The 23,647-nt window shown below is 39.1% G+C and overlaps 3 protein-coding genes across 5 annotated transcripts; 2 read left to right on the plus strand and 1 right to left on the minus strand.

Moving 5' to 3' along the window:
* Positions 1-1,786: 1,786 nt before the first annotated feature.
* Positions 1,787-6,335, minus strand: rwdd2b (RWD domain containing 2B). Its single transcript, XM_087795368.1, has 4 exons — positions 6,023-6,335; positions 4,801-4,868; positions 3,720-4,088; positions 1,787-2,984 (listed from the first exon to the last, which is right to left on the minus strand). Exons 1-4 carry the CDS (start codon positions 6,239-6,241, stop codon positions 2,753-2,755), a joined length of 888 nt encoding a protein of 295 aa, XP_087651494.1. The 5' UTR covers positions 6,242-6,335; the 3' UTR covers positions 1,787-2,752.
* usp16 (ubiquitin specific peptidase 16) lies at positions 6,052-11,890 on the plus strand. 2 transcript variants are annotated; one of them, XM_087795364.1, is made up of 18 exons: positions 6,052-6,188; positions 6,750-6,813; positions 7,569-7,768; positions 7,840-7,943; positions 8,017-8,132; positions 8,213-8,415; positions 8,478-8,573; positions 8,831-8,961; positions 9,066-9,153; positions 9,417-9,492; positions 9,587-9,678; positions 9,751-9,804; positions 9,872-10,027; positions 10,098-10,788; positions 10,900-10,994; positions 11,262-11,348; positions 11,414-11,549; positions 11,632-11,890. In XM_087795364.1, the coding sequence occupies exons 1-18, from the start codon at positions 6,183-6,185 to the stop codon at positions 11,751-11,753; spliced, it is 2,517 nt and encodes an 838-aa protein (XP_087651490.1). In that variant the 5' UTR covers positions 6,052-6,182; the 3' UTR covers positions 11,754-11,890. The 2 variants fall into 2 exon arrangements, with proteins under 2 accessions (XP_087651490.1, XP_087651491.1); XM_087795365.1 differs by lacking the exon at positions 6,052-6,188 and adding an exon at positions 6,413-6,526.
* A 74-nt stretch (positions 11,891-11,964) lies between these two features.
* On the plus strand, positions 11,965-19,766 carry LOC148075603 (transcription regulator protein BACH1-like). 2 transcript variants are annotated; one of them, XM_087795366.1, is made up of 5 exons: positions 11,965-12,112; positions 14,044-14,301; positions 15,599-16,600; positions 18,168-18,374; positions 19,069-19,766. In XM_087795366.1, the coding sequence occupies exons 1-5, from the start codon at positions 11,993-11,995 to the stop codon at positions 19,411-19,413; spliced, it is 1,932 nt and encodes a 643-aa protein (XP_087651492.1). In that variant the 5' UTR covers positions 11,965-11,992; the 3' UTR covers positions 19,414-19,766. The 2 variants fall into 2 exon arrangements, with proteins under 2 accessions (XP_087651492.1, XP_087651493.1); XM_087795367.1 differs by lacking the exon at positions 11,965-12,112 and having other exon boundaries at positions 14,029-14,301.
* Positions 19,767-23,647: the final 3,881 nt, after the last annotated feature.

Raw genomic sequence — 23,647 nt, forward strand, 5'->3', positions numbered from 1 at the left:
AATAATAAAAAAAGACCAGAGATTCTCACGCCTTTGTGGATCTTCAAGGTCAACTTTGCTCAAGTTAAGAAACGCGGAAGTCGATTTATCCCGTACGAGCCGGAATTTGAGCACAATGCAGCAAAAAGAAGAGGCATTTATCCTCCTATTTTGGTTCCGCTGATGAGATCTGTGCTGCATCTATTGTGCAGCGTCTGGATTGTTCCAGCTTTATGTACAATTTGTTTCATAATTTGCTTCTCCTGGGGAGGCGGAGGAGGAGTTCTGACCGTCACCTGGTTTGATCTGGTTCTCGGCGCTGCTGACTGTCAAAGAACGCTGTGAAGCTCACCAGAAATAACTCTGGATTTAGGACACAGACAAGAGCAGCGGCGAATTATAGTGGCTCTCATATTGAATATTTCTGTCTGAATTTTTCGCCTCAAAGCCTGTTTGGTGTTCAGAGATTTCACGCTTGCGTTACAGAACACGCTCTTTATTTCAGGCATGGTCGATCACCTCTGCTCCGGCGCTCACCTGACTGCAGAACACTTATTTGACTTGATTAAGGACAGACAGTCCTGGGAGCCGGGGCTGGGGATGGAGACCGGCGGAATAGAGGGGGAAAATTCCCAGACTGCCGCCGCGATGTTTGAAACTGTAATACAATATTCATCGCCATGACTCTTTCAGGAGGGAAATGTAGTTTGGAAAACACTTTTGCATCCAGCGCTGATGTAAACACGACCCTGATCAATTCTGAAAGATGGGATTTCAGCTTAAAAATGTTACATTTATGAGACTTTGGATCACTTTTCCAAGAGAACTTTTGATAGATCTTGATTGAGTTTATTACAGTAGCGAAGGCAATCTCCTCAGGGGCCAGATGTTTTACGACTGTTGTGAGGGGCCGTCAAGTAAAAAATAAAGGAGCCTAAATGTAATGGGTGAACTTAAAATAGTAATAATAATGTTACAAGTACAAATTTAAAACTAAATTCAATTTAATTTAATTTGCTAGAATTGTTGTTTTTTTTCGTGTATTTTATATAACTTTCTTTTGGTTCAGGGGCCCCATGCGGCCCCTCGCATGTTTTTACGAGGCCATGAGTAGTGATGGGCAGATGAAGCTTCATGAAAAAGTGTCATGTTGTTAAGAGGTCAGTAGGTGGCGCCATTGGTTTAAAAGGATGAGATGTTTTATTAGAACAGTTGTTTAAAACAAAGGAAGAGAGTGCAGAGACCGCCATCTAGTGGACTCTGAAGATAATGACACTGCTTCATGAAGCTTCATCAGACCATCACTACTCATGAGAACTAAAACATGCACATCTGAAAAATGTTATCTTATCCATGAAAAATATATTTTTCTCATATTCTGTAAATATGACTATACGGTTATTGTTTAGTCATTTTTGAATTTATTGCCTCTCAAAAAAGATTAAGGTTAATATAAAAAAAGAAATTTAGAAGTAAAAAAACATGCTTTCATATCAGATTAGATTAAAAAAAGGTTGAAATACGATAAAATAATAATTGTAGAATAATCATATTTTAATACTAGATTTTATACTTTTCACTCCGTTATTTTTTCTTGACGGCCCCTCACAGCATCCACTGTGTACAATATGGTCCCTAAGGGAATGTAATTGCCCACCACTGTTTTTCTTTTAGGGGCAAAAATGTGTTTGACCTCATATGGGCCACACTGCGCATTATTTTTGTTTAAAAAAAACATACATATACACTGCTCAAAAAAATAAAAGGGAACACTAAAACAACACATCGTATATCTGAATGAATGAAATATTCTTATTAAATACTTTATTCTTTACGTAGTTGAATGTGCTGAAAACAAAATCACACAAAATGTATCAATGGAAATCAAATTTATTAACCCATGGAGGTCTGGCTTTGGAGTCACACTCAAAATGAAAGTGGAAATAACACACTAAAGGCTGATTCAACTTTTGACGTAATGTCCTTAAAACAAGTCAAAATGAGGCTCAGTAATCTCATGTCGGTACCTAATGGTCAGGGTACCTCTGGCGAGCCCATGGAGGGCTGTGCGGCCCTCCAAAGAAAGGGCATCAATTGAGATTTACCTTTATTTCTTTTAGCTGTGTATATGCTTGTGTGTGTTGTTTTTCCTGGACCAATGGTCACTCGCATCAGTCCCAATATATAATGTGAGTAAATTAAGTTGTGTGTCAATGTCAATTGACATCTCTAGGTCTTTACCTTTTAAAGCACCAGGCAAACACGACGATGAACTTTTCTATGGCGTCAATTATTTCAGTCACGAGCAAAGCTTTGGCTCAGGGGTGAGCGTAGGAACGTAGAGCCTGATCCACCAGAATCAAAGATCAGATAAGAACGCCCACACGCCGATTTTGTTGTCGCTCGCTTTGGTGATCGTCTGCATATTTGTGCTTCAGACTGAAACAAGCAGATCATGAATGTCAACAGTTATTTAACTGAAATAAGATTTGATTTGGTGAAAAGGGGCGATTTAAAAGGAGGATGTTCATTTGTGCGTCTCTCTTTCATCATCACTGTTTTCTCTTTCATTTTAAGAAGCCCTTTGAGTTTGGATTTCCTTTTTACATGTTCGATTTCATCTGCATACGATAAAGATGTTGCATTATTCAGACTTTTCTTCAGCACGACTGCTTTCCATCATTCTTTTATGGCCTCGACGAATGAATGCTGCCATCTGCTGGTCATTGCTGACACGACAATTATCTTTTTGACTTCTGCAGTTGTGTTCCTGCTACCTTCCCTCAATCCCAAAATACATTTGGAAAATGTCACAACAGCCCTTCTCGTTTAGAAACTGGTAGAGCAGCCCCAGGTCCATGTGATTGTGTCGGTTCCCGTGAGGGTCGAACATGGTCTCCTCGAAGCCGCTGAATTTACGCAGCGAGTCGACGGTCGCGTCGCCGTCGATGGCGACGTCTTCTCTATGACGGACCATGATCCTCTTCCACGTCAGAACCTTCAGCCTGAAATGTTTGAACAGAGAATGTGAGACAGCATCATGGGAACGATCGTTTTTAATAAAGAAGTTAAAGATTTACGTCCAAAAAAATCTAACATTATTATACCAAGTGTTACAGCTAGCACTGTTAACGGCTTACTAAGCTAGCAAGTACACAAATAAGAAAAACAGGGTAGTATTTGTTTTTTTCATATGAGAAATGAACCATTTTTTTATTTTTTACATCCTCAGGGGCCACGTTTTATACAGAGGCAGTGGATAGGGGCCACCAAGCAAAAATAAAAGAGCCACAACTTTAAAATAAAGTAAAAAAAATCAAGCTAAATCTGCTCGAATTATTATTTTTTTATAGGTTTTTTCCAAATAAACTAAATATTATTCACTGTAATATTCACTTTCATATTTTTTAGGGGCAACAAATACAGCCAAAACAAAGGGAAAAAGTCCTAAAACAAAATCCCTATAATCATATTTAGAGACAGGTAATGAATAATATTAATAAATACCAAATAAAATATTTGAAGTCCGGTTTGTCTCTATATTTAGATGATATTGAAACATGGTATTGACATATCAGTTCTGATCCTTTTAAATACAGTTTGACACATTTTCTTCAAGCTCACGGAATGGGCCGTAGAGAAACCCACACACGGACTGAAATGTGTGTAGAATCCAGTAGAAAAACGGTTGTTGGTTTCGTTTTTTAACCTAAGAGTTCACGTTCTAAAAATATAGATACCTGGACCAGAACTCCTCGCAGGCCTCCTGAGCTCCCTCCACACACACGATCCCAGGTTTCCCCGGCATGCTGAACCCCGATAAGCCGAGCTCTCTGGACCACTCCAGGATGTTCTTCCTCTTGGTGGTGTTGTAGATGTGGTGGCTGTAGATCCACAGCCGAGTGAACGCGTCCGCCGGCGCTGTGTGGGATGCTTCTCTTTTCATGGCCTGCGCCGCAGCCGAGCTCTTATCAATAAAACACTGCAGGTTTTCTTTGACCCAGTCCACTGCCGACAGTACACACACTTCCCCCTGGCAGTTTTCACTCAGGTAGGAAGTGAGAGCGGAGTGGAGGCGAGTCTGCTGGGCTCTGCTGAGACTTGAACACCTACAGCAGAAACATGGTTTCAAGTGTGAGCTCAGAAAACAGATTGAACAGAACTGCTTTGCTTCTGTATGTTTTCAATTATTTATTAACGCTGTTAAATTATTCTCAGCCTTTTATATATCTCATGTATTTTTGTAGCGTGAAAATATTACCATTGGTTTATGATTTATTCAGCTTAAAACTAAGCCCAGGAAAGGAAAAATCTGAAATTTTAAATTATTAATGGAAAATATTATCAAATAATTGATCAATAAAAGCAGAAATCCTACAATATCATACAATACCTTTAAATTAAAGTCAATATGGCCTGCCAAAATGTTAATAGAACATTTAAAGTGTAAATTTGCTTATCCTAATTTATGTATTTCTTTAAAGAGTTTTGCTGGTATTATACATTCATATTTCCTTCATTTAACCACAGAGAGTGTATTACCATGCCTAACATTTTTTTACAAATAAATAAAAATCTCCAACACAGATATAATTTGCACTGTATTAGAGAAACATGCAAAATATAATCTTCTTTTTTTTATATTTTAGAAGAAGCATGTCTTTAGTTTAATGTTGTATAAAGTTAAAGTCAAAAATGTGATTCTCCTCATACAGACACAAGAAAAATGTCTTATTTAATCCTTCAAAAAATGTGTTTTACAATTAAGTGTAAGAAAACATTTCTATTATACCTTTTTTTTTTTAATTCCTGATTTCTTACCGAACATTTACTTCTGGCAACACGCTTGGATATTCAGGAGGGAAGGCACAAGACAGTATGACTTCATCCTGTGTGGATTCATCACAGAAATACAAAGTTAATCATTTCAAACTAAAGCGTGACGTTCATCACCAATGTTGGCTTTCGCTTAAAATGAAACGGATGCATTTTATGTTAAGTTCAATTGAAGATTCAAATGTAACTTTCTATCTTTGGCTCAAAGTTTTGTTAAAAAATCTGATCTCTGGCTGAATCTTGGGTTCTTTTTTTTATCATAGGTGCAAAATAAAGTTTTTTAGCTGCGACCCTTCTAGTTGTTCTAAATAACAGATTTATTAACTTGTAACCCCTCAAGGCCACGGGCCCAGTCAGTTTATCTGGCCCGTGATAGGTTTTAGTACATAAAGGTTAATGGTCACATTTATATCATGATCTCTGAAGATTCTGGTGTTTATGTTTAACTCTGAAACAGAGATTGCTGATGTCATCAAATCTTAAGTAATTTCAACAAAACTTGTGATTTAACATCCAAGAATTCAAACCTAACAAGACAATGATATTTACGTTTACTCTAAAACAGATGGTAAACATCAGTAGTTCGGCCCCTGACCTGGTCCACCGTTTCGATATTGGCTCCTTGGTGTGATTGAGCTGGACCTAATCAAACCAACCATCCTTGATACATAACAAAAAAAACCTCCGAATATTTTAGACTTGATTATAGTTCTCATTTAATCTTCAAAATATATCTTAATTTAAATTGTCATTACAATCAGTCATTCCCCTTTATTTGGTAGAATACAGGTCAAATTTAGGTCAAAGACAACCAGACATCACAGGAAGTATTTTCCTTATTGTTCCTAAATTTGTCTTAAAAACATCAGAAATCCAAACAATCTCTCGTCTAATTTATTTTCTGACACTGGTGCCTTCTTTCTGAAAGATAAGCAGACTAAAGAGACACAATGTATAAAGCTTTAAAGATGAAGTTGAGTCTAAATTATCACAATTATTTTACTTTGATATTGTCTTATAAAAAACATAAATCATTTCACCAATAATTCACTCTTACTCAACTTTATTTAGTAAGCTTTTGTTGGCATTTACTTATCAAATCGACCTATCAAGCGTTATAGTGTTGTTTATTAATACACCATACATATGTTTTTGTTTATACTTGTATAACAACAGTGTAACAAAAACAGTATTGTTCCACGTGTACCTTCTCTGTGGTTCCAGCGTCCATCTTCTGTTTGATGAGGAACTGTGGTCTGGACGAGGGAGGACTGTCTACGGAACCAGAACCAGAGCCTTCCACGTAGTCCCTGAGTTCGGCGAGAGCCAGCTGGTCCTGGACCTGCATCTCGTCTCCAGAGGGAAACATGCTGGTGAGCAGTTCCATTTCCGCCAGCTGACTCTCTGCCCACTCCAGCACCGACATGATAATAAAGTTAAAATAACAGCCTTCACGCTAAATGTGATTTTTATAGTTGAATTAAACCTTCAGTCGAAACAAACGGACCCTTTTACGACCAACAAACTCCAACGTCCACCCGGAACTATTTTAATGACGCACGCAAGCCGGAAACATACGGACTGTTATTTGGCGTGACACCGGCACACTTTGTTCTCACTGTTGTCTACATGTGTCAGTGATTTATTAAATAAACTCAAACTTCTTTAACGTATACATTTCATTTTCCTCTTCCCATGGATTGGATTTAAGGTAATTCGAAGCGAATGTAATGTTGTTCCCTGTTTATCCGGTTTGTTTTAACAGCTGTCCACATGATTTGTATGATAATTGAAGATGTGAAGATACTCACATTCTTTTTTGTATTTACTTATCATAACATGCTTTCGTTGGTTAAACATAATCGTCAACTGGATTTTTCGGACATGGATCATTTTCGTTTGACGTAAATACTCTGAAATGATGTTTTTTTTAGGTTGAAATGGGAAAGAAAAGAGGGAAAAGCTCCCGAGAAGAGGACGAGTTCCTCGACCTCACAGGTAGGTTATGTTATATTTATTTGAAATAAACGTCATCGTATAATGAAAAATGTACAGTTAGGACTTTCCAGGTAAACAATTCGAGTTGCTCTTGTGATTTAAATGTTCTTTCTCATGACGTCAATGAACCTTGCTGATCACCTTCGTTTTCTTCCATCGCCAACATTCTTGTTTCAAGACTATGTCCTGTCTCCACTTGTCCTTTTGATATTCTCATTACTGATCCTCACAATTATAGTCAACGTCCATCCTGACTATGATAATATGCCATTTGTGTCCCTTACTCAGATTTCATGTGGCCCTTGGTGACTATTTCGGCTTTAAATGTGTAGCACACCGGCAGAATTTGACAAAATGTACACTCGTGTGAAAATTATAATTATACCCAAAAATATATATCACTAATTGCTATTTTAAAATATATTACTTGTCGTCTCTGAAGAAAGAACTTGCCAATTTCGTTCGGGACTATTTCAATATACGCTTTCTGGTTTGTACTTATAGATTTTTGACCCACACACATTTGTGTCTAATCCGGTCAGACCCTCTGTGACAGAAGTTTAAACACTATGTTCTGCTCTAAACCATGCATATTTTATGTCGCCACAACTGTCCTGTACAGATTCTCATTTTATGTTCCAATAGTTTCTGTCCATTTATGTTTATGATTAGTCACCTACAGGGTTCTTATGACTTGATACATTTAGATGTTACTTATAATGTCATCTAAAGATTTTTTTTTTTCTTTCTTTTAGTTCCTAACTGCAAACATATTAGAAAAGGAAACGACCAAACTATCGTCAAGAAACTTCCAGCCAGCTGCAAGTGGTCAACATGTCAGGATTGTAAACAAGAGGAGGAAGTTGTTGAAAATGTGGACCCTGAGCTCATGCAGGAAACAGAGGACGAAGTCGAAGCTGTAGCCGTGTGGATGTGCCTCAAGTGTGGCTACAGAGTGAGTGGCAAGTTTACATTTTTTTAGGTTATGGATTTGACAAAAGGGTTGTTTGTGTTGTTTTTTTCAAGGGGTGTGGGCGACATTCCGAGAAAAAGCACGCCATCAAACATTTCGAGACTCCTCGATCAGAGCCACATTGTCTGGTGATCAGTTTGGAGCAGTGGAGTGTGTGGTGAGTTTATCTTCACAATACCACTATCCACAACCGTCTTGTGTCCTCTCAACATGTTGTTCAAACCTCTCAGGTGCTACATATGTGACGAGGAGGTCCTATACTCTAGAACCAGCCATTTAGCGCAGCTGGTGAGCAATCTCAAGAAGAAGGTTTTGTCATCTGATCCAGAAAACCAGCCGGAAAAAAGTATGAACGATCATTATGATACAAAAGTAATGTTACCTTGTGTGCAGACGATGAATTAACGCTTGTCTGTTTCCTGTCAGAGGTAAAAGAAGATGTCATTTCGAAAGTGCAGCCAGTGAAGGCAGAGGAAAGTGAGGATGACAAAGAAAACCGAGGTTCACTAAAGAAAAACGACAAGAAGGAGAAAGTGGGGAGGAAGAACAGTATTCCAGGAGAAGACTGTGTTCCTGTCAAAGGGCTCAGTAATTTGGGGAACACGTGTTTCTTTAATGCGGTGATTCAGGTAAGGACGTTAGTAAACTCAATCCAATCTGTGCGTTAAACTTAAAATGTTGCGTGTTTCAGAACCTTTCCCAAACTCAGCAGCTGAGAGAAACTCTCAGCAAAGCGAGGGACGAGAAGATGAGTGTCGACTTCAAACCACCGGCCTCCTCAAACCTTGTGAGTAATGTTACAACAAGAGAAGCCTGATATTAAGTTATTCATAAACATTCCTGTGATCCAAAATGGAATAAAAGACTGTAAATACCTACCTGTATATTAGTCACGCTTTGTCAGCCGGTTTTACTTCATGGGGCCTCATTCAAGAAGATTTTTTATAATCTTTCTAACCATTGCACACAAATATCAGAGTTTTATAAAAGTATAAAATTAAGAATAATGTTGATTATCTGTAACACCTCTTCTCATGACCGCAGGAGCCAATCGTGGCGCTGCTGGACGACCCGGGACCTCTCACCGTGGCCATGTGTAAACTGCTATACGAGATCCAGGAGTCCAGCAGGAGCACGGTGCTGCCGCAGGAGCTCTTCTCGCAAGTTTGTAAAAAGTAAATCGCACATTAAGCCGGAACTCTGACAGAACGCGCGCTTAGAAAGCACGTCGTTGAATCGCCTTCAACACCTGCGTGACTTTTGGTGTTCCTCGCTGCAGAGCTGCCAGGTTCAAAGGGTTCCAGCAGCAAGACAGTCAGGAGCTGCTCCGCTACCTTCTGGACGGAATGAGAGCAGAGGAGATCAAAGTATGTGCTGGTTTATTAACACAACTTTGACACCAGAGGAAGATTTCCACTTGAAAATACACATATTTAGCATTTGTGTGAAAAAGAGGAAACACCCATCTCATTCTAGTGTTAATGTTATCTCATAACGTTTATAAAAACAAGATATTATTAAAATAATTTTAACAATTATAACAATTTCATGTGTTGCTTCCCATCTTTTTTATAAAACAAATGGTTGACGTTGAGTATTTAATCATGATAAAAGTGTATTTTTTTTCCAGAGGGCTAATTCCTCTTTAACGGAGAAGCTGAAGGAAACGAATAAAAGCGAAGAGGAAGTGAAGGAGCTTGTTAAAGGTGCGTTTATCTTCAAGCGGAAATGTAAAACTATTCTGTAAGCCTTTTGTGAAGCTTCAGTCTTCTATGTGTTGTTGAAATGTTTGCTTTTTAGAATACGAGAAAAGTGGATTTCTTGAGAATTTTGTGGACCAGGTGTTTGGCGGAGAGACCACCAGCACCATCATGTGTCAGCAGTGCAAAACGGTGCGTCTCTATTTCAAGCTTTCGTTGCTCCCTGGCTGGCAATCAAACTTAACAGGGTTATTATTCCCTCAGGTTTCTGTCGTCAACGAGATGTTTCTGGATCTTTCGCTTCCCGTTTCTGACGAGGTAAAGCTCTTGCTCGTGACAGTCAGGCTTCTCGGCCACCTGGTGTCTTATCTTTATCTGCTTCCAGACGTACAAGAAGTCAAACCTGATGAAAGGTGGACAAAAGAGTGACAGCCAACGGCAAAGCAGTGGGGAAAGCTTGGTCAACGGCGCTGATGACGCCCCGTCATGTAGCAAGTACCAGCAGAAGAAGGCGAAGAAGCAGGCGAAGAAACAGTCAAAGGTTCTTGAAACACACTTCTATTTAGATTTGGTTAAAAGAGTAAATTAAAGTTATGATTTTATTCATCCAGAATCAAAAGAGGCAGCAGAAGATGGAGGGCAGGTTGACTCTGAACACCAATTTCGGTTCTGCCGAAGAAGAGCCGGAAGAGGATTCTGTAGAAACCTCGGAGGAGAACCAGAAGAATCTGGACTCTGTCAAGATCGAGGAAGAGCAGGAGGATTCAAACGTCGACTACGAATCACCCGACATCAACCGCTACACTATCCTCTCAGAGGACCAACCATCTGACAACGAAGCGGAAAACGACGGCATCATAATATCCGCGGCGAATCCTGACCCACACTCGGATCTGGTGAACGAAATGGAGGAGTTGAGTTTGGACGACGCGTACATTCAATCGCTCGACGACGGCCCGGAGGAGAAGGAGGAGAAGGAAGAGAAAGAGGAGAAGGTGGAGAAGGAAGAGAAAGAGGAGAAGGTGGAGAAGGAAGAGGAAGAGGAGGAGGAGCAGGAGGAGGAGGAGGAGAGAGAGAAGGAGGAGGAGGAGTCCTCGGTGGAAACCTCGGAATACACGGTCGTGAACCAGGACCCAGAACTGGCGTTCCAGACACTGGCACCGCGGCCGACCCCGGAAAAGCAAGAGTGTTCAGTCAACTCGTGTCTCTTCCAGTTCACGGACGTGGAGACACTGAGTGACAACAACAGTCTGCTGTGTGTCACGTGCACGAAACGGCAGGCGAGCAGAAGCAAGAAAGAAGGTATTAAAAAACTATAACAAAATATCGGAAGTGGTTCTTTTAAAAAAAAAAAAAAAAAACTTGTTAATGTGCTCATCCTCCTAAACTTTTTTTGTACTTCCTCTTTTATAGGGCCCCTAAAGAACGTCTACACCGAGGCCTTAAAGCAAATGCTCATCTCCTCTCCTCCACCGGTTCTCACTCTTCATTTGAAGAGATTTCAACAGGTAAATGACTTAATATACTTGGGGAAGTGACCTTTTACCTTAAAGCCAAAAGTGGGTTGCGTTCGTCTGTTAAATAATTCTTGGAAATGCCAGTTTAGTGGGCACACGAACAATGCGTGCTGATTTATACCTGATTGACCTGCTGCGCACCTTGAGTCTGAAACCCAGGTGTGACACTTTTAGGATGTTTTTAATAACTTGATAACTACTGTATAATAACACATTTCGATAGTTAAAAACCTTTTAACCTTTCTGTTTCATTTTCAGATTCACTTCACTATCAGTAAAGTGAACCGACACGTCAACTTTCCTCTGATTCTGGATCTCGCGCCGTTTTGTGCCGTCAAATGCAAGGTAAGGACATGTAATCCGTTGTTTATTACTGTAGTCATTAACGCGATTTGTGTTGTGCTCGACAGAATTTGTCCGAGGGAGATCGGCGGGTCATGTACAGCCTCTATGGCATCGTGCAGCACAGCGGGTCCATGAAGAGAGGTCATTACACTGCTTTTGTCAAAGTCCGACGTCAGGGTTCCAAAGTGTCCTCGTGCGCAGGTAGAGCATACTCACAGAAGGACACTTGTATATAAAAGTAATTTCTAATTTTCTTATGGATTTTTTTTTCTCCCCCTCTCAGGTGACGCCGAGACTCCTAAAGGATCCTGGTTCCATATCAGCGACACAAGTGTGCAGCCTGTCAGCGAAAGCACAGTGATGAGCTGCCAAGCCTACCTCCTTTTTTATGAAAGGATATTTTAACGAAGGATCAGGACCAAATAAAAAAAAGCTGCTGCTTTATTTACTACAACATCTCGGTTGAATATCCTATTTTTTTATTAAGCAACACCTGTAAAAACTTTGTACATTGTCTTGTCATATGCCTCTTGCTGGAATTTTGGAACAGATCTCTGTACAAAAAATAATGATAAATTATTTTTACGTCGGTAGATTCGTTTTTTGTGTGTGTTTTTCTTTTTTTTTAATAAACATGTGCGCGCATGCGCAGTGGTGGACGACCATTACCCAAAGTGTGGCGTCAGCAAAGTTCGGTACTGAAAGGCCATGACACACTGAGCCCGACATTTCCTAATGGCAGCATAAACGAACAAACCCTAGGGGTAAGTAAACCTCTAACACATGTATTTGACGAATAACAACTTCGTATTTAATGTGTTTTTACTGTCTCGTTTATTAAGCTAACGGTTAAAGCTAGCTAAAGCACAAGAGATGGATATATATTTAAAATCGTGACAATAGTTCGCTTCACCGAATCTTGTTTGTTTTGATTTTAAATCAACAATCGTGTCACTAGCTGTGTTTTTAAAAGTGAATTTACTCCCAGAGACATGCTTCGTAACTTCGCTTAACGTGAGTCAGCATTTTTTTTTTTTTAAACTTGGACAGAACTGCATTCGTTTACGAAATAAAATACTTTTTAACTTCACTAGTGGCTCATAATTCTTATGAATAATAATGTCGTGCAGTTTTTAAACGTGAAAGTCGTGATAACGGCTCAGTAGTAAAGCCTTGCTAGCATGTTTGACTGTGACGGTCACGTGACGCCTCCCTGTTGAAACTTCACTTCACATCGTAAAATCGGAACATAGTCAAGGTTATTTTCACCAGTATTCTATTTATAACAGGGTTTTTTGTTGTGTAATACAACCGTTATTACCTCTTATTACCCTTTACGATGGATGCAGTCTATCCCAGCTGAACTGTGAACTATAGAGATGTACTGTTACATTTTTCTATGGTCCAGTTTGGACCAGTTTAGACTGTTAAACAAGTTGGGATGGGGAACTATAAGGACAAAAGAAAGATTATGAATAAAATAAGATTAGACGTCCTTCGTGTTACCAACCCACATTTCTACTTTGTTTACTTTATCCTCTCTTCTCAAAAGAAAGTCTTATGACTCTTTTGTTGGGCTAACTCAAGCGTTGTGACATTTTTTTAATGTTTATTACTGGTTAAATACTATAGTATTCTGCTGAATTTTAAATTTAATTCAATTCTGTTTTTATTTTTGTTTGTCATTCAATTCAATAGGAATATAGCTGTATTTGTTTCTGAGGCCTGGTTAATTCAAGTCATTCAAATACTTTAAGGGCAACTAATATCAGAATCCTTTAGAATCAGAATCCTTTATTTGTCCCGCGAGGGGAAATTCGGTTTAAACAGCAGAGCAATATACAAACAAATAAAAACACCCAGAAATAAAATAATAAAATGTTGTATCATCAGTATGTGTCTGTTTGTACAAAACTATATTTTCATTAAAATATTTACATTAGAAAATGTGCTTTTCTGAAGATCTTGATCTTTAAAGTATGTACTTTTTTGAGTATTGTTTTGATTGTCTAAGCGTTTTTTGACCCTGGTCTCGAAAAGCGCTATATAAATAAATATTACTTACTTACTTACTTACAATAACAACAATCACTCTGCTGTGATTGGACAAACATCAAGGTTTGTCTCCGCTTGCATCAATACAGAAAGTCTCCTCTTCCAATGGACTCATTGTATAAATAAAGCAGGGCGTTGTTACAGCTGTCTGTAACTCTTTGTTCGCCAAGATTTCAGACAGGGGAGAGAACTTTATAAAGTAAAAAGTTCAAAACTCGGTCATGATGAGGGACTTACTGCATCTTGGAGAGAAAAACTCTAATGTTTGAAACATGTGTGAGTCAGGAGAGTTAGAGTTTTCACTTTTGTTGATCTTTAAAATGATATATTAAAAGTTGTAAATCAAAACTCTTCTGAATTTATATACAAAAAATGTATGAGATTATTTCTGTTTACAATGGCGTGTAAAGAAAATGGAAAATATAATTTTTTACCTTGAAAGTACATTCTTTTAATATTACAAATCCATAAATTATCTATTTATTAGAAATTGATAAAAGCATGACTGTTGAATTGTATGAACATAAACTCAACTGTCAGCCATGATTTTGCGTGATCAGTTTTATAGTTAAACAACCGGGCGGGATAAATCCAGACAACAGTCTCCAATATCCTTTTCTTTTGAATGTGTGTCACACAGGAGCCGACTGCAACCATGTCGCTACAGACTCCTCCTCGCACCTCAGAGTTCACCTTCCAGTCTGCAGTCCACAGCTCTCATGTTCTCCGGTGTCTGAATGAGCAGCGGCAGCACGACGTCCTGTGTGACGTCACAGTGGTGGTGGAGGGCCAGAGCTTCAGAGCCCACCGCTCCGTCCTGGCTTCTTGTAGCGAATACTTCCACAGCAGGATAGCCAGTGTCTCCAAAAACAACACCGTCATCGACTTACCAGAGCAGGTTAGTGCAGTAATATGGTCTATGGTAACGTCTGCAGATCAAGCAGACACTAGATATATATGTATGTATAATTTATAATTTTACTATTTTCTATACCAAAAGAATAAAAACACTCATAATAGTTAGTTTATTATACATGTATAATTGTGTGTTTTATTTAGAGATATCTTTTTAAAAAAAAAAATGTTCTTTTAACAATGAGTAAGAAGGATGAGAAAGCATGTGACATGTTCAGCTTAGAAAAGAGGAAGAGAAGGTTTGGGAAATTTGCTGATGCTGTCATGATTTTCCACGATCACTACTTAACGCACTCTGACAAGGAGGAGTTACTGAAAGTCACATAGGATGGAATTTTTGCATGTTCTACTTCCACAGTGACGAACTTAAAGGGTCAGTCAAAGTTTAAGTGTCACATCTTTAACAATCCTGCACATCCATATTGTTAAAGCTGCCCTTGTTTCTCCTTAATAATCTGATATCTAACTGAGGAAGTAGCTTTGTATTACAAAAACATGTGACATTTTAGTTAGTTTATCAAATAATATTTTGTTTAAGTTGCAATATGGCCACATTTTTATTTTTGCTATAACATAATAATTTAAAGGCAATTCCTATACAGTTTTTGCGCAAGCAGCTTTTTATTGATCCCATGATCCTTTGCATGAATGAACCAACTTTCCCAGAACGACCAAGCTCCATGGTTAGGCTCATTTGTTAAACGGAAGTTCTCCAAGATGCATTTTTAATTTACGTTTAAATATTGTATATGTTAACAATGGGTTGGATGCTCTTCAAAACATTGTGGCCAATCATTTTTGAACTGGCCAAATACAATGATTTCCAGTTAATACATGTATTAGATAAGACCCTGAGCAAAGTGCAGCTCTTTGACTGTATTTATGTGCCCCATATTAGGTCAAAGATCATGTAGAAACTAACAATATTATTCTTTATTTTTTATTTTTTGCATAACTAGTCTTTTAATACGACTATAGGGGCTATTTCAGGCCCTTTTTCCTCCGGTTCTGTGATTTGTGCGATTATTTATAGCCCCTCAAAATGATTAAATGATCACAGAAAAAGGCTTTTATATCTATGTATTTTTTAAAGTGATATAAAATAATAAGTTTAGCGTATTTAGCTTGATTTTGTACTGTTTACTTTGCTTGACGGCCCCTCACAACATCAACTGTATTAAATGTGGCCCCTGACAAAATTAAATTGAACTGATTTTTATTAATATAGTCCCAAATATTCCAGGAAATCTCCTATAATCATTGACTTTCTGTCTTGTCAGGTGACAGTGGAGGGCTTCGATACGTTGCTGCAGTTCGCCTACACGTCGAAGCTGCTCTTCACCAAAGACAACATTCAGGCCGTTCACAGCGCCGCCGAATTCTTGGGCTTCCACAACTTGGAGTCGGCGTGCTTTGATTTCCTCATTCCTAAATTCTGCGAAGGCAAGAGTCATCCGAATGCGGTGAGAGAGAGCGTCTGCTGTCAAAGGCCGGACCCCGGAGTGAGCTATGACTACAGCGCGGAGATCACGCCGGCGAAACTCTTCAACGAGCCGGCGAGCTTCACGACCCAAGATGGCACCTTCAGCCTGGACAACTGTGGGCCTCCGATGCCTCCCCTCTCGCTGGACATGCCCGAGAACGCCGTATGTCCCATGTTGGCGTTCCCCAACAAAGAGGACGACGCGGCGGATTTCTGCGAGGGAGAGATTCTCTCCATGGATAACATCTGCAACGAGAGTCTGGCCGACTGCAGGCTCCAGTGCGAGATCTCCTCCGCGGGCCATCAGCTGGAGCTCGCCCCCATGGAAGTCAAACACGACGCCGGGACGTTCGGCGCCGAGAGCGGCCTCGCCTCGTGTCCGCTCGGCACGCCGGAGAAGGGAGACGACGACCTGACGTTGAGTGGCCTCGGCCAGCAGGAGGAGGCGTATGGGGTGAGGAGCCGGGTGGAGAGGGAGGTGGCCGAGCATCTGGCCAAGGGGTTCTGGCCCGACCTGTGCCCGACGCAGCCTCAGCTGCTGCCGCTCAACCCCTCCGAGCACAACGGCCTCATGAAGGCCAACGACTTCCACTGCTTCAAGCAGCTGGACCTCGGCTCAAACCCGGCGGACTGTCCCTTCCTCCGGGACCTGGAGCAGGGCGAGGAGCCGGAGTCACAGACCGACAGCCCGTCGCAGTCGGAGCAGAGTCCCGGCATGTTGTGCTCCCTCAACTCGGGGGAAGATACTGAGCTGGACACGGACGGAGACACGGAGACCAACAACAAAATCGCTGCAGAGGTAACTTTGAACATCATACAATAATCTGACTTTTTTTTCTACTGCGTTACTGATAGATTTGAGTTTGAAATCCTCTTCGTAGGCATGTTTCCTGAGTGTCATTTTGGGGTTCTTTCACACACTATAATATTATGTTGGAGCAGAATACCGATTATTACTCTGTATTACTAGGAAGCCTTGTGGTCAGGCAGAGCCTCAAGGAGTAACACTATAAAGCCTCACAGAGTAATACTATGAAGGCTCACGTAGTAATACTATGAAGCCACGCAGCGTTATACTGCGGTTACTATGAAGGCTCACAGAGTAATACTTAGCCTAGAGCACGGAGCATGGCCAAGTTATACTACAGAGCCTTGCGGAGTAATACACTTAAGCTTTGTGGTGTAACGGAGACTTGGAGTGATACTGCAGAGCATTAAGGGGTAATAGTGCAGAGTAATACATCTTGGAGTAATGCTACAGTGTTTCTGGGATTAATACTACAGTGTATCTGGGATTAATACTACAGTGTATCTGGGATTAATACTACAGTGTATCTAGGAGTAATACTGCAGTGCATCTAGGAGTAATACTACAGTGCATCTGAGAGTAATACCACAGTGCATCTGGGAGTAATGCTACAGTGCATCATGGAGTAATACTACAGTGTATCTAGGAGTAATACTGCAGTGCATCTGAGAGTAATACCACAGTGCATCTGGGAGTAATGCTACAGTGCATCATGGAGTAATACTACAGTGTATCTAGGAGTAATACTACAGTGCATCTGAGAGTAATACCACAGTGCATCTGGGAGTAATGCTACAGTGCATCATGGAGTAATACTACAGTGTATCTAGGAGTAATACTGCAGTGCATCTAGGAGTAATACTACAGTGCATCTGGGAGTAATGCTACAGTGCATCTGGGAGTAATGCTACAGTGCATCATGGAGTAATACTACAGTGTATCTAGGAGTAATACTGCAGTGCATCTAGGAGTAATACTACAGTGCATCTGGGAGTAATGCTACAGTGCATCTGGGATAAATACTACAGTACATCTAGTTGTAATATTACAGAGCATCTTGGAGTAATACTAGGGAGCCTCGCATAGTTATACTATAGACCCTTGCAGAGCAATACTACAAAGCCTTGCGGTGGGGCGGAGCCACGCAAAGTAATACTACAAAGTCCTGCCGAGTAATGGGACAGAGCCTTGTGGACTATGTGTACTATGGAGAGTGGCAGAGTAATACTTCAGAGTCTCACAAAGACTATGGAGACTCGCAAAGTAACACTATGGAGCCTTGCGGTGCAGCATTTTGACAGATTTTAAGCGCCGTGAAACAAATTGGTTTGAGGGGTCAGTAGGTTCAATCAGAATTTAAAAAGGCTTATTAGGCGCACTGTTGATTTTTGAGAAAATGAAAGGATTTGAAGTGTCTTACAGTCTAAAAAAATACTGTAATTCAGCTATCAAACATATAAAGTGAAGAGAAAGTTGGTTAACGGGACAGAAACTGAATTAATGCTCACACACACTCATGTTCTGAGTAATTATTTACGTGTATATCCGTCCTCTGCAGATCAACCTCCCGTTTCCGGTCAAGCAGATCCCGTCTCTGAGTCGCAGCGCCTTCCAGCGGCTCCTGAAGCAGCACCAGCTGACCCCGGAGCAGCTAGAGTTTGTCCACGACGTTCGCCGACGCAGCAAAAACCGCATCGCGGTGCAGCGCTGCAGGAAGAGGAAGCTGGACTGTATAGAGCTGCTGGATTCCGAAATCAAAAGTTTGGTAAATCTTCTTCATATCCTGTTTTGCAAAAAGTATTGATGACTTATTTTTTAAGTATTTCATAAAAATATTATTATTATCATCTTAATTTTTTTTTTTTAATGTAAATTTGACTGACTTTAGACTTTTTTTTATTATTCAAAATGAAGACTGTGATTACATGATAATTTATAATTTAGTTGTTTTTTTTATTTATTTAGCAGCTTTTATGCCTAACAGCAGATTCACTGCGTAAATCTACTTCATTTAGCAACTTGGGAAATAGACGTTTGCTTCGGGCATCATGGGAAAATTATAATTCAATAAAAACTGCCCAATTTAACCAACATTAACATTTTCCTTCTTGGCTAAACGAGAAAAAAATCTCTTAATTTTCTTATATAATCTAATCTGTAATGAATTCTCGTTTAGACTAATGTAACAGTTTATTTTCATGTCTAAACAAGAAGGATCTGTCTCGCCTGCAGTTAATACAAAACTCTGCAGCGAGAATTCTGAGCCGCTCTAGTAGAAGAACTCACATTTCTCCGATCCTTAAAACTCTTCACTGGCTGCCAGTTTCTTTCAGGATCGATTTTAAAATTATGGCTCTTACTTTCAGATCTATTCATGGTCAGACCTTACATCAGTGATCTATAATTTATTTCAAATGGTATTTTTTTGGAAAAACTGATCATTCTGTGGAACATTCCAGCAAATGGAGAAGGAGCGTCTGATGCACGAGCAGGCCGAGCTGCAGCAGAACCTGCAGGACACGCGTCAGAGTCTGGGGAAGCTCCACGAGAGCGTCAACATGGAGTGCGACTCCAGCCAGGACCACCTGCAACTCCTCGCCAAGATCTCCTCGGCGGATTTCCCAGGAGGCCTGTCGGGCGCCGACAAGGACTCTGAAATCATCATCGAGATGGTAAGATGCTCGGAACAAATCGGGTCGCTGGCAGACTCGAGCACGCCGGCGAAGGAGGAGGCGACTCCCCAGAGCTGCTCCGTCTCCCCGTCCCTGCTCTCCGCCTGTCTGGACATGAACCACTCTTTCTGACTCACTTCCAACACGGGAAAACATTTCGGAGTCGAAACTTTAACTGTAGCTCAAATGTAGGAGCGAAACATTTTGTTACATTTTCAGAGGTTGTATAACAATCCTGTCGAGACTTCACTCTGCCATCGTTTGTATTATGCACTAACGTTTCTCTAATCTCAGCCGACTGTTTCAAGAGTAGCTCGTGCCTTATGAGTAACAAAGAATGCACCTGTTCTTTTTACGGCATCTTAATCCCATGTATTACGAAGCACTGTTGCACATTAACCCAGAGCCCCTGTTGATATATGCATGATAATCTTTTCTTTTGTACTAAATCTTTTTATTGATTTATAGGTAAAGAATAAAATGCATTTTTTCTTAAAACGCTTCACTTTTAATTGCTTTAGAAAAGCCTGACATGAGGCAGATCGGTTTGACACAAGCGGATGATTTGTTGATGTGAAGGATCTGCTGCGTGGAGGATGTGTGGTGCCATACAAAGTTTCTCCACTAGATGGCAGTCTGAAACTGTCGCACTTTATGTGGTCGTAGATCAGTGATTTATGTATTATTGTTTCCGTTTTTTAACTAAAATGTTAAGACGCCATATATATTTTACTTTTCCTTTGGTATTTTAAAAGTGATTAAGTTCTTAAAACATTGAGCTTAGGTTATTATTCATTTAAGCCTTTTTTTTCATATATCTTGATGCATTTTTTTCTTATCTTTATGCATAAATTATCTTTATTTAAGTTATACATTATAATAACTTTGTAAATAATTCGTTTAGTATTATTTAATTTCAATTGCTTTTTCTCCAATTACTTAAGAACTATCTTTCATTTTATTTTGTGTGTGGTATCTTAACTATATTTCTTACAATGTTATTATATTAAGTAAGTAATGAGTATAGTAGTCACAAAGTACTTGCACAATAAAGTAAAGTACCCTATAAAATAAATACTTAAAAGGTCAAGACAACACAGAGACAAACACAAGAGTCTCAGAAAGTCATAATTGAATCTGTAAAATAAAATATAATTTGATTTTTTGTTTTTTAAACATTAAGCTCTAATTATTGTTATTAATTTTAGCCTTTTTATCATTTATGTTGAAGCATGTGATGTATTCATTGTGTAACCTTAATACATAATTGAGTTAGTATTATTTAATTAAAATTGTTCCCCAATAACATATATACTATATTATTCCTATAGTTTCCCTTAAATGTTTTGTCTATTTCTTATTTTCTTCATAAAAAAGAAAATGAAAAATGTGTATATAAAATATAAAAGTTAAGTTTGGCTAAATTAAAAATTGATTTCCCCTTCTCTTTTAGACAAATATGTATTCGATAAACTACAGCATAGTTCAAAATTTAAATTTAAATTGCAATTTAAATTGCAATTTGCAAATATGACTGAATTCCTTTTCTTTTTCTTGTCTTATTTCTCTTTTTTCCTCTAGCCATTCCCGTTCAGTTTTTCCATGTATTTTTATTTTGATAGCGTCACCACACTATTTATTTTTTGTGTTTGTCGTATTCAAAATTGGGAGATAGTGTTTTCTAAAGCGATCCATTCAAACTTCTAATCACTTTGTTTACCAGAATACCTTGACCTTTGACTTTTTACTTCGGACATGTATTCTACTTTAACAGCAGCAGCAGCAGCAGCCGCTGACGAACAGAGCTGCTCCGAGCTGGTGTGGCTGCGTCGGGAAGCTAAAGGGATTAGAAGACGCTGATATTACAGCATCTCACTCGCACATCTGCAGACGCTCAAGTCAAACTCGCTCAGCGTTCATATCGAAAGGTTTTCGAACATTTAGAGGAAATTAGCCGACCTGTGTCCTCTTGTTCCTCTCGTCCACCACGTGGGTTATTTTGTGGCAAACAAAAAGTCAGACGATCCTCGTCTGCAAGACGCACTGAAATAAAGAGTTGATTTGAGGAGGAAGCAGCTGTGTGGCATGGCAAGGTCAGAGGGCCGTAATCCGCGGCCTCATTCATGCCAGATTAAAAACCTGCTCCGAGTTCTGATTAAGAACGCAGGGTTAGTAGATTAAAGGCCAGCAAACAAAATGAAAGCTGTTTAAACCCAATCCTGGAATTCATCAGAATACCAAAACCTTCAACGTTCATTACAACGCCAGATTAAATGCAAAGCACACTTCAACTTCTGTCTTGCTTGCGTCTTGTGTGACCGATGTCACTGCGGGAAAATCTGGGTTAGGATGTGACGGACGTCTTTTTAAACAACTGTACAGTAACGTTTTTGAAAATATATTGACCCACATTGTTGTCAAAAACCTTCTTAAGGGATTATACTTGAGAAACAAGGAAGAAAAATGTTTAACTTTTCAGCTTTTCCTTAAGTCCTCTTGCATCATGGATGACGTTTTCCATTTTTCCTGGAAGAAAATCAAATGACACTGAAGAAGTCGACAAGTAAGCTGTAGCTGTAGCATGTGTCTAAACAATCTGATGCTTCATCCAGAGTTAAAAATGTTGCATATAAGATACATTTGGATTGTGGAATGGCTGCTCATCTTGGTTCAAAAGAGAAATTGTGACTTTTCTGGGCACAGCGTTCAGGAGGACTGGCTCAACCACAGTGTATAATTCAACAAGTAACTTCGCCAGATGTGTCGCTGAACCCAAGGGGCCACATTTTAAAACAGAAAGTTCACATTTATGGATGGCCTTGGATCTATAGAAGGCAAAAGAAGGCAAAAGCAGAAAGTCTCCTTTTTTCAGGCTAATTTTAGCTTCTCAGCGATTAACAGCTCATAACTCAAGGAATATTTTACCAGCGTTATTATTTTAGGTTGACATTCAAAACAGCCAACATTCATCTTATCAGTATTCGTATGCTTGAGAGAAGTACGTGTGTTTTAAGCTCCCTCTGGACACATTAAATAACTTAGTCGACCTGAGACCCTTCCTCCTTCTAAATGATTATCATTTCGGGAAAAATATCTTCTGCATCTCGTCGTGGCAACATACAACTGTGTCAGTTTAAAAAATAAAAAAAAATGTATACTACCTCAGCTACATAATTTAAAGTGGAAAACAAATATTCAGAATCATGTATATTCATGTACTATGAAGTATTTTTACGGCATCACAGTAAGAGTTGTAATATGCTTTAGGTAATAATCATAATAAGACGACTGTTAAGAATTTCATCTTATTTTCTGTACAAAGATATATTAATAATTAAACTTTTTACTACTATTTAACCTCTTTAATTTCGTATCAGTAAACATATTTGTATAAAAAAAAAAATCTCATGTTGTAAGAGGTTTAATTACCCTTAACGAAAAAACGTATATTCAAGTGTACTATGGTTATACTTATTCCATACTATACTTAAACTGATCTATACTTATACCTGTACCTTTAAATGTACTTTAAGTATACCTATACTTCCTGTACAGTATACTACTTTTTTCTTTGTGCTACTGTATCATTGTGTCGATCCAGAAATTAACTGTGCAAAAGAGTATGTGATGAGCGACAAAAAAACGACTTTTCGTGCAATTGTTTGAAAACATTTGCTTTGAGAATTTTCCTCGTAAATCTAAATGTGTATTATCATGAAATGCTGGAGTTCATAAATATAGTATGTAGGTCCAAAAGCCATTATCAGGTGATTTATGTTGTCACAGTGGTCAGAGCGAATGCCAGGGTAATTTACGGTTGCAGGTTCATGTCCTGCATGATAGCATCGAAGTATTAACCTCGTAGTCTGGTGAGAGAATAGTTTACTTTAAGTATACTTCTGTAAACTAAACTATAGCCATAGAGTGTATACCTGGCACAATGGTAGTATAGAGATGAGTATACTTCTGTAAACCAAACTATAGACTTATAGTGTATAGATAGTACAATGGTAGTATAGAGATGAGTATACTTGAAAGTATACTTCTGTAAACCAAACTAGAGACTTGTAGGGTATACCTAGTACAATGGTAGTATAGAGGGTAGTTTACTTTGAGTCATTTTAAGTAAACTTATGTGAACTAAATTATGGACTCGTAGTGTATACCTAGTAAAATGGTAGTATAGAGATAAGTATACTTGAAAGTATACTTCTGTAAACCAAACTATAGACTTGTAGTGTATACCTAGTACAATGGTAGTATACAGAGTAGTTTACTTTGAGTATTTCTAAGTATACTTATGTGAACTTAATTATGGACTTGTAGTGTATACCTAGGACAATGGTAGTATAGAGATTAGTATACT

This window comes from Callionymus lyra, chromosome 7 (genome assembly GCF_982586985.1).
Source record: "Callionymus lyra chromosome 7, fCalLyr1.hap1.1, whole genome shotgun sequence".
Lineage (NCBI taxonomy): Eukaryota > Metazoa > Chordata > Actinopteri > Syngnathiformes > Callionymidae > Callionymus > Callionymus lyra.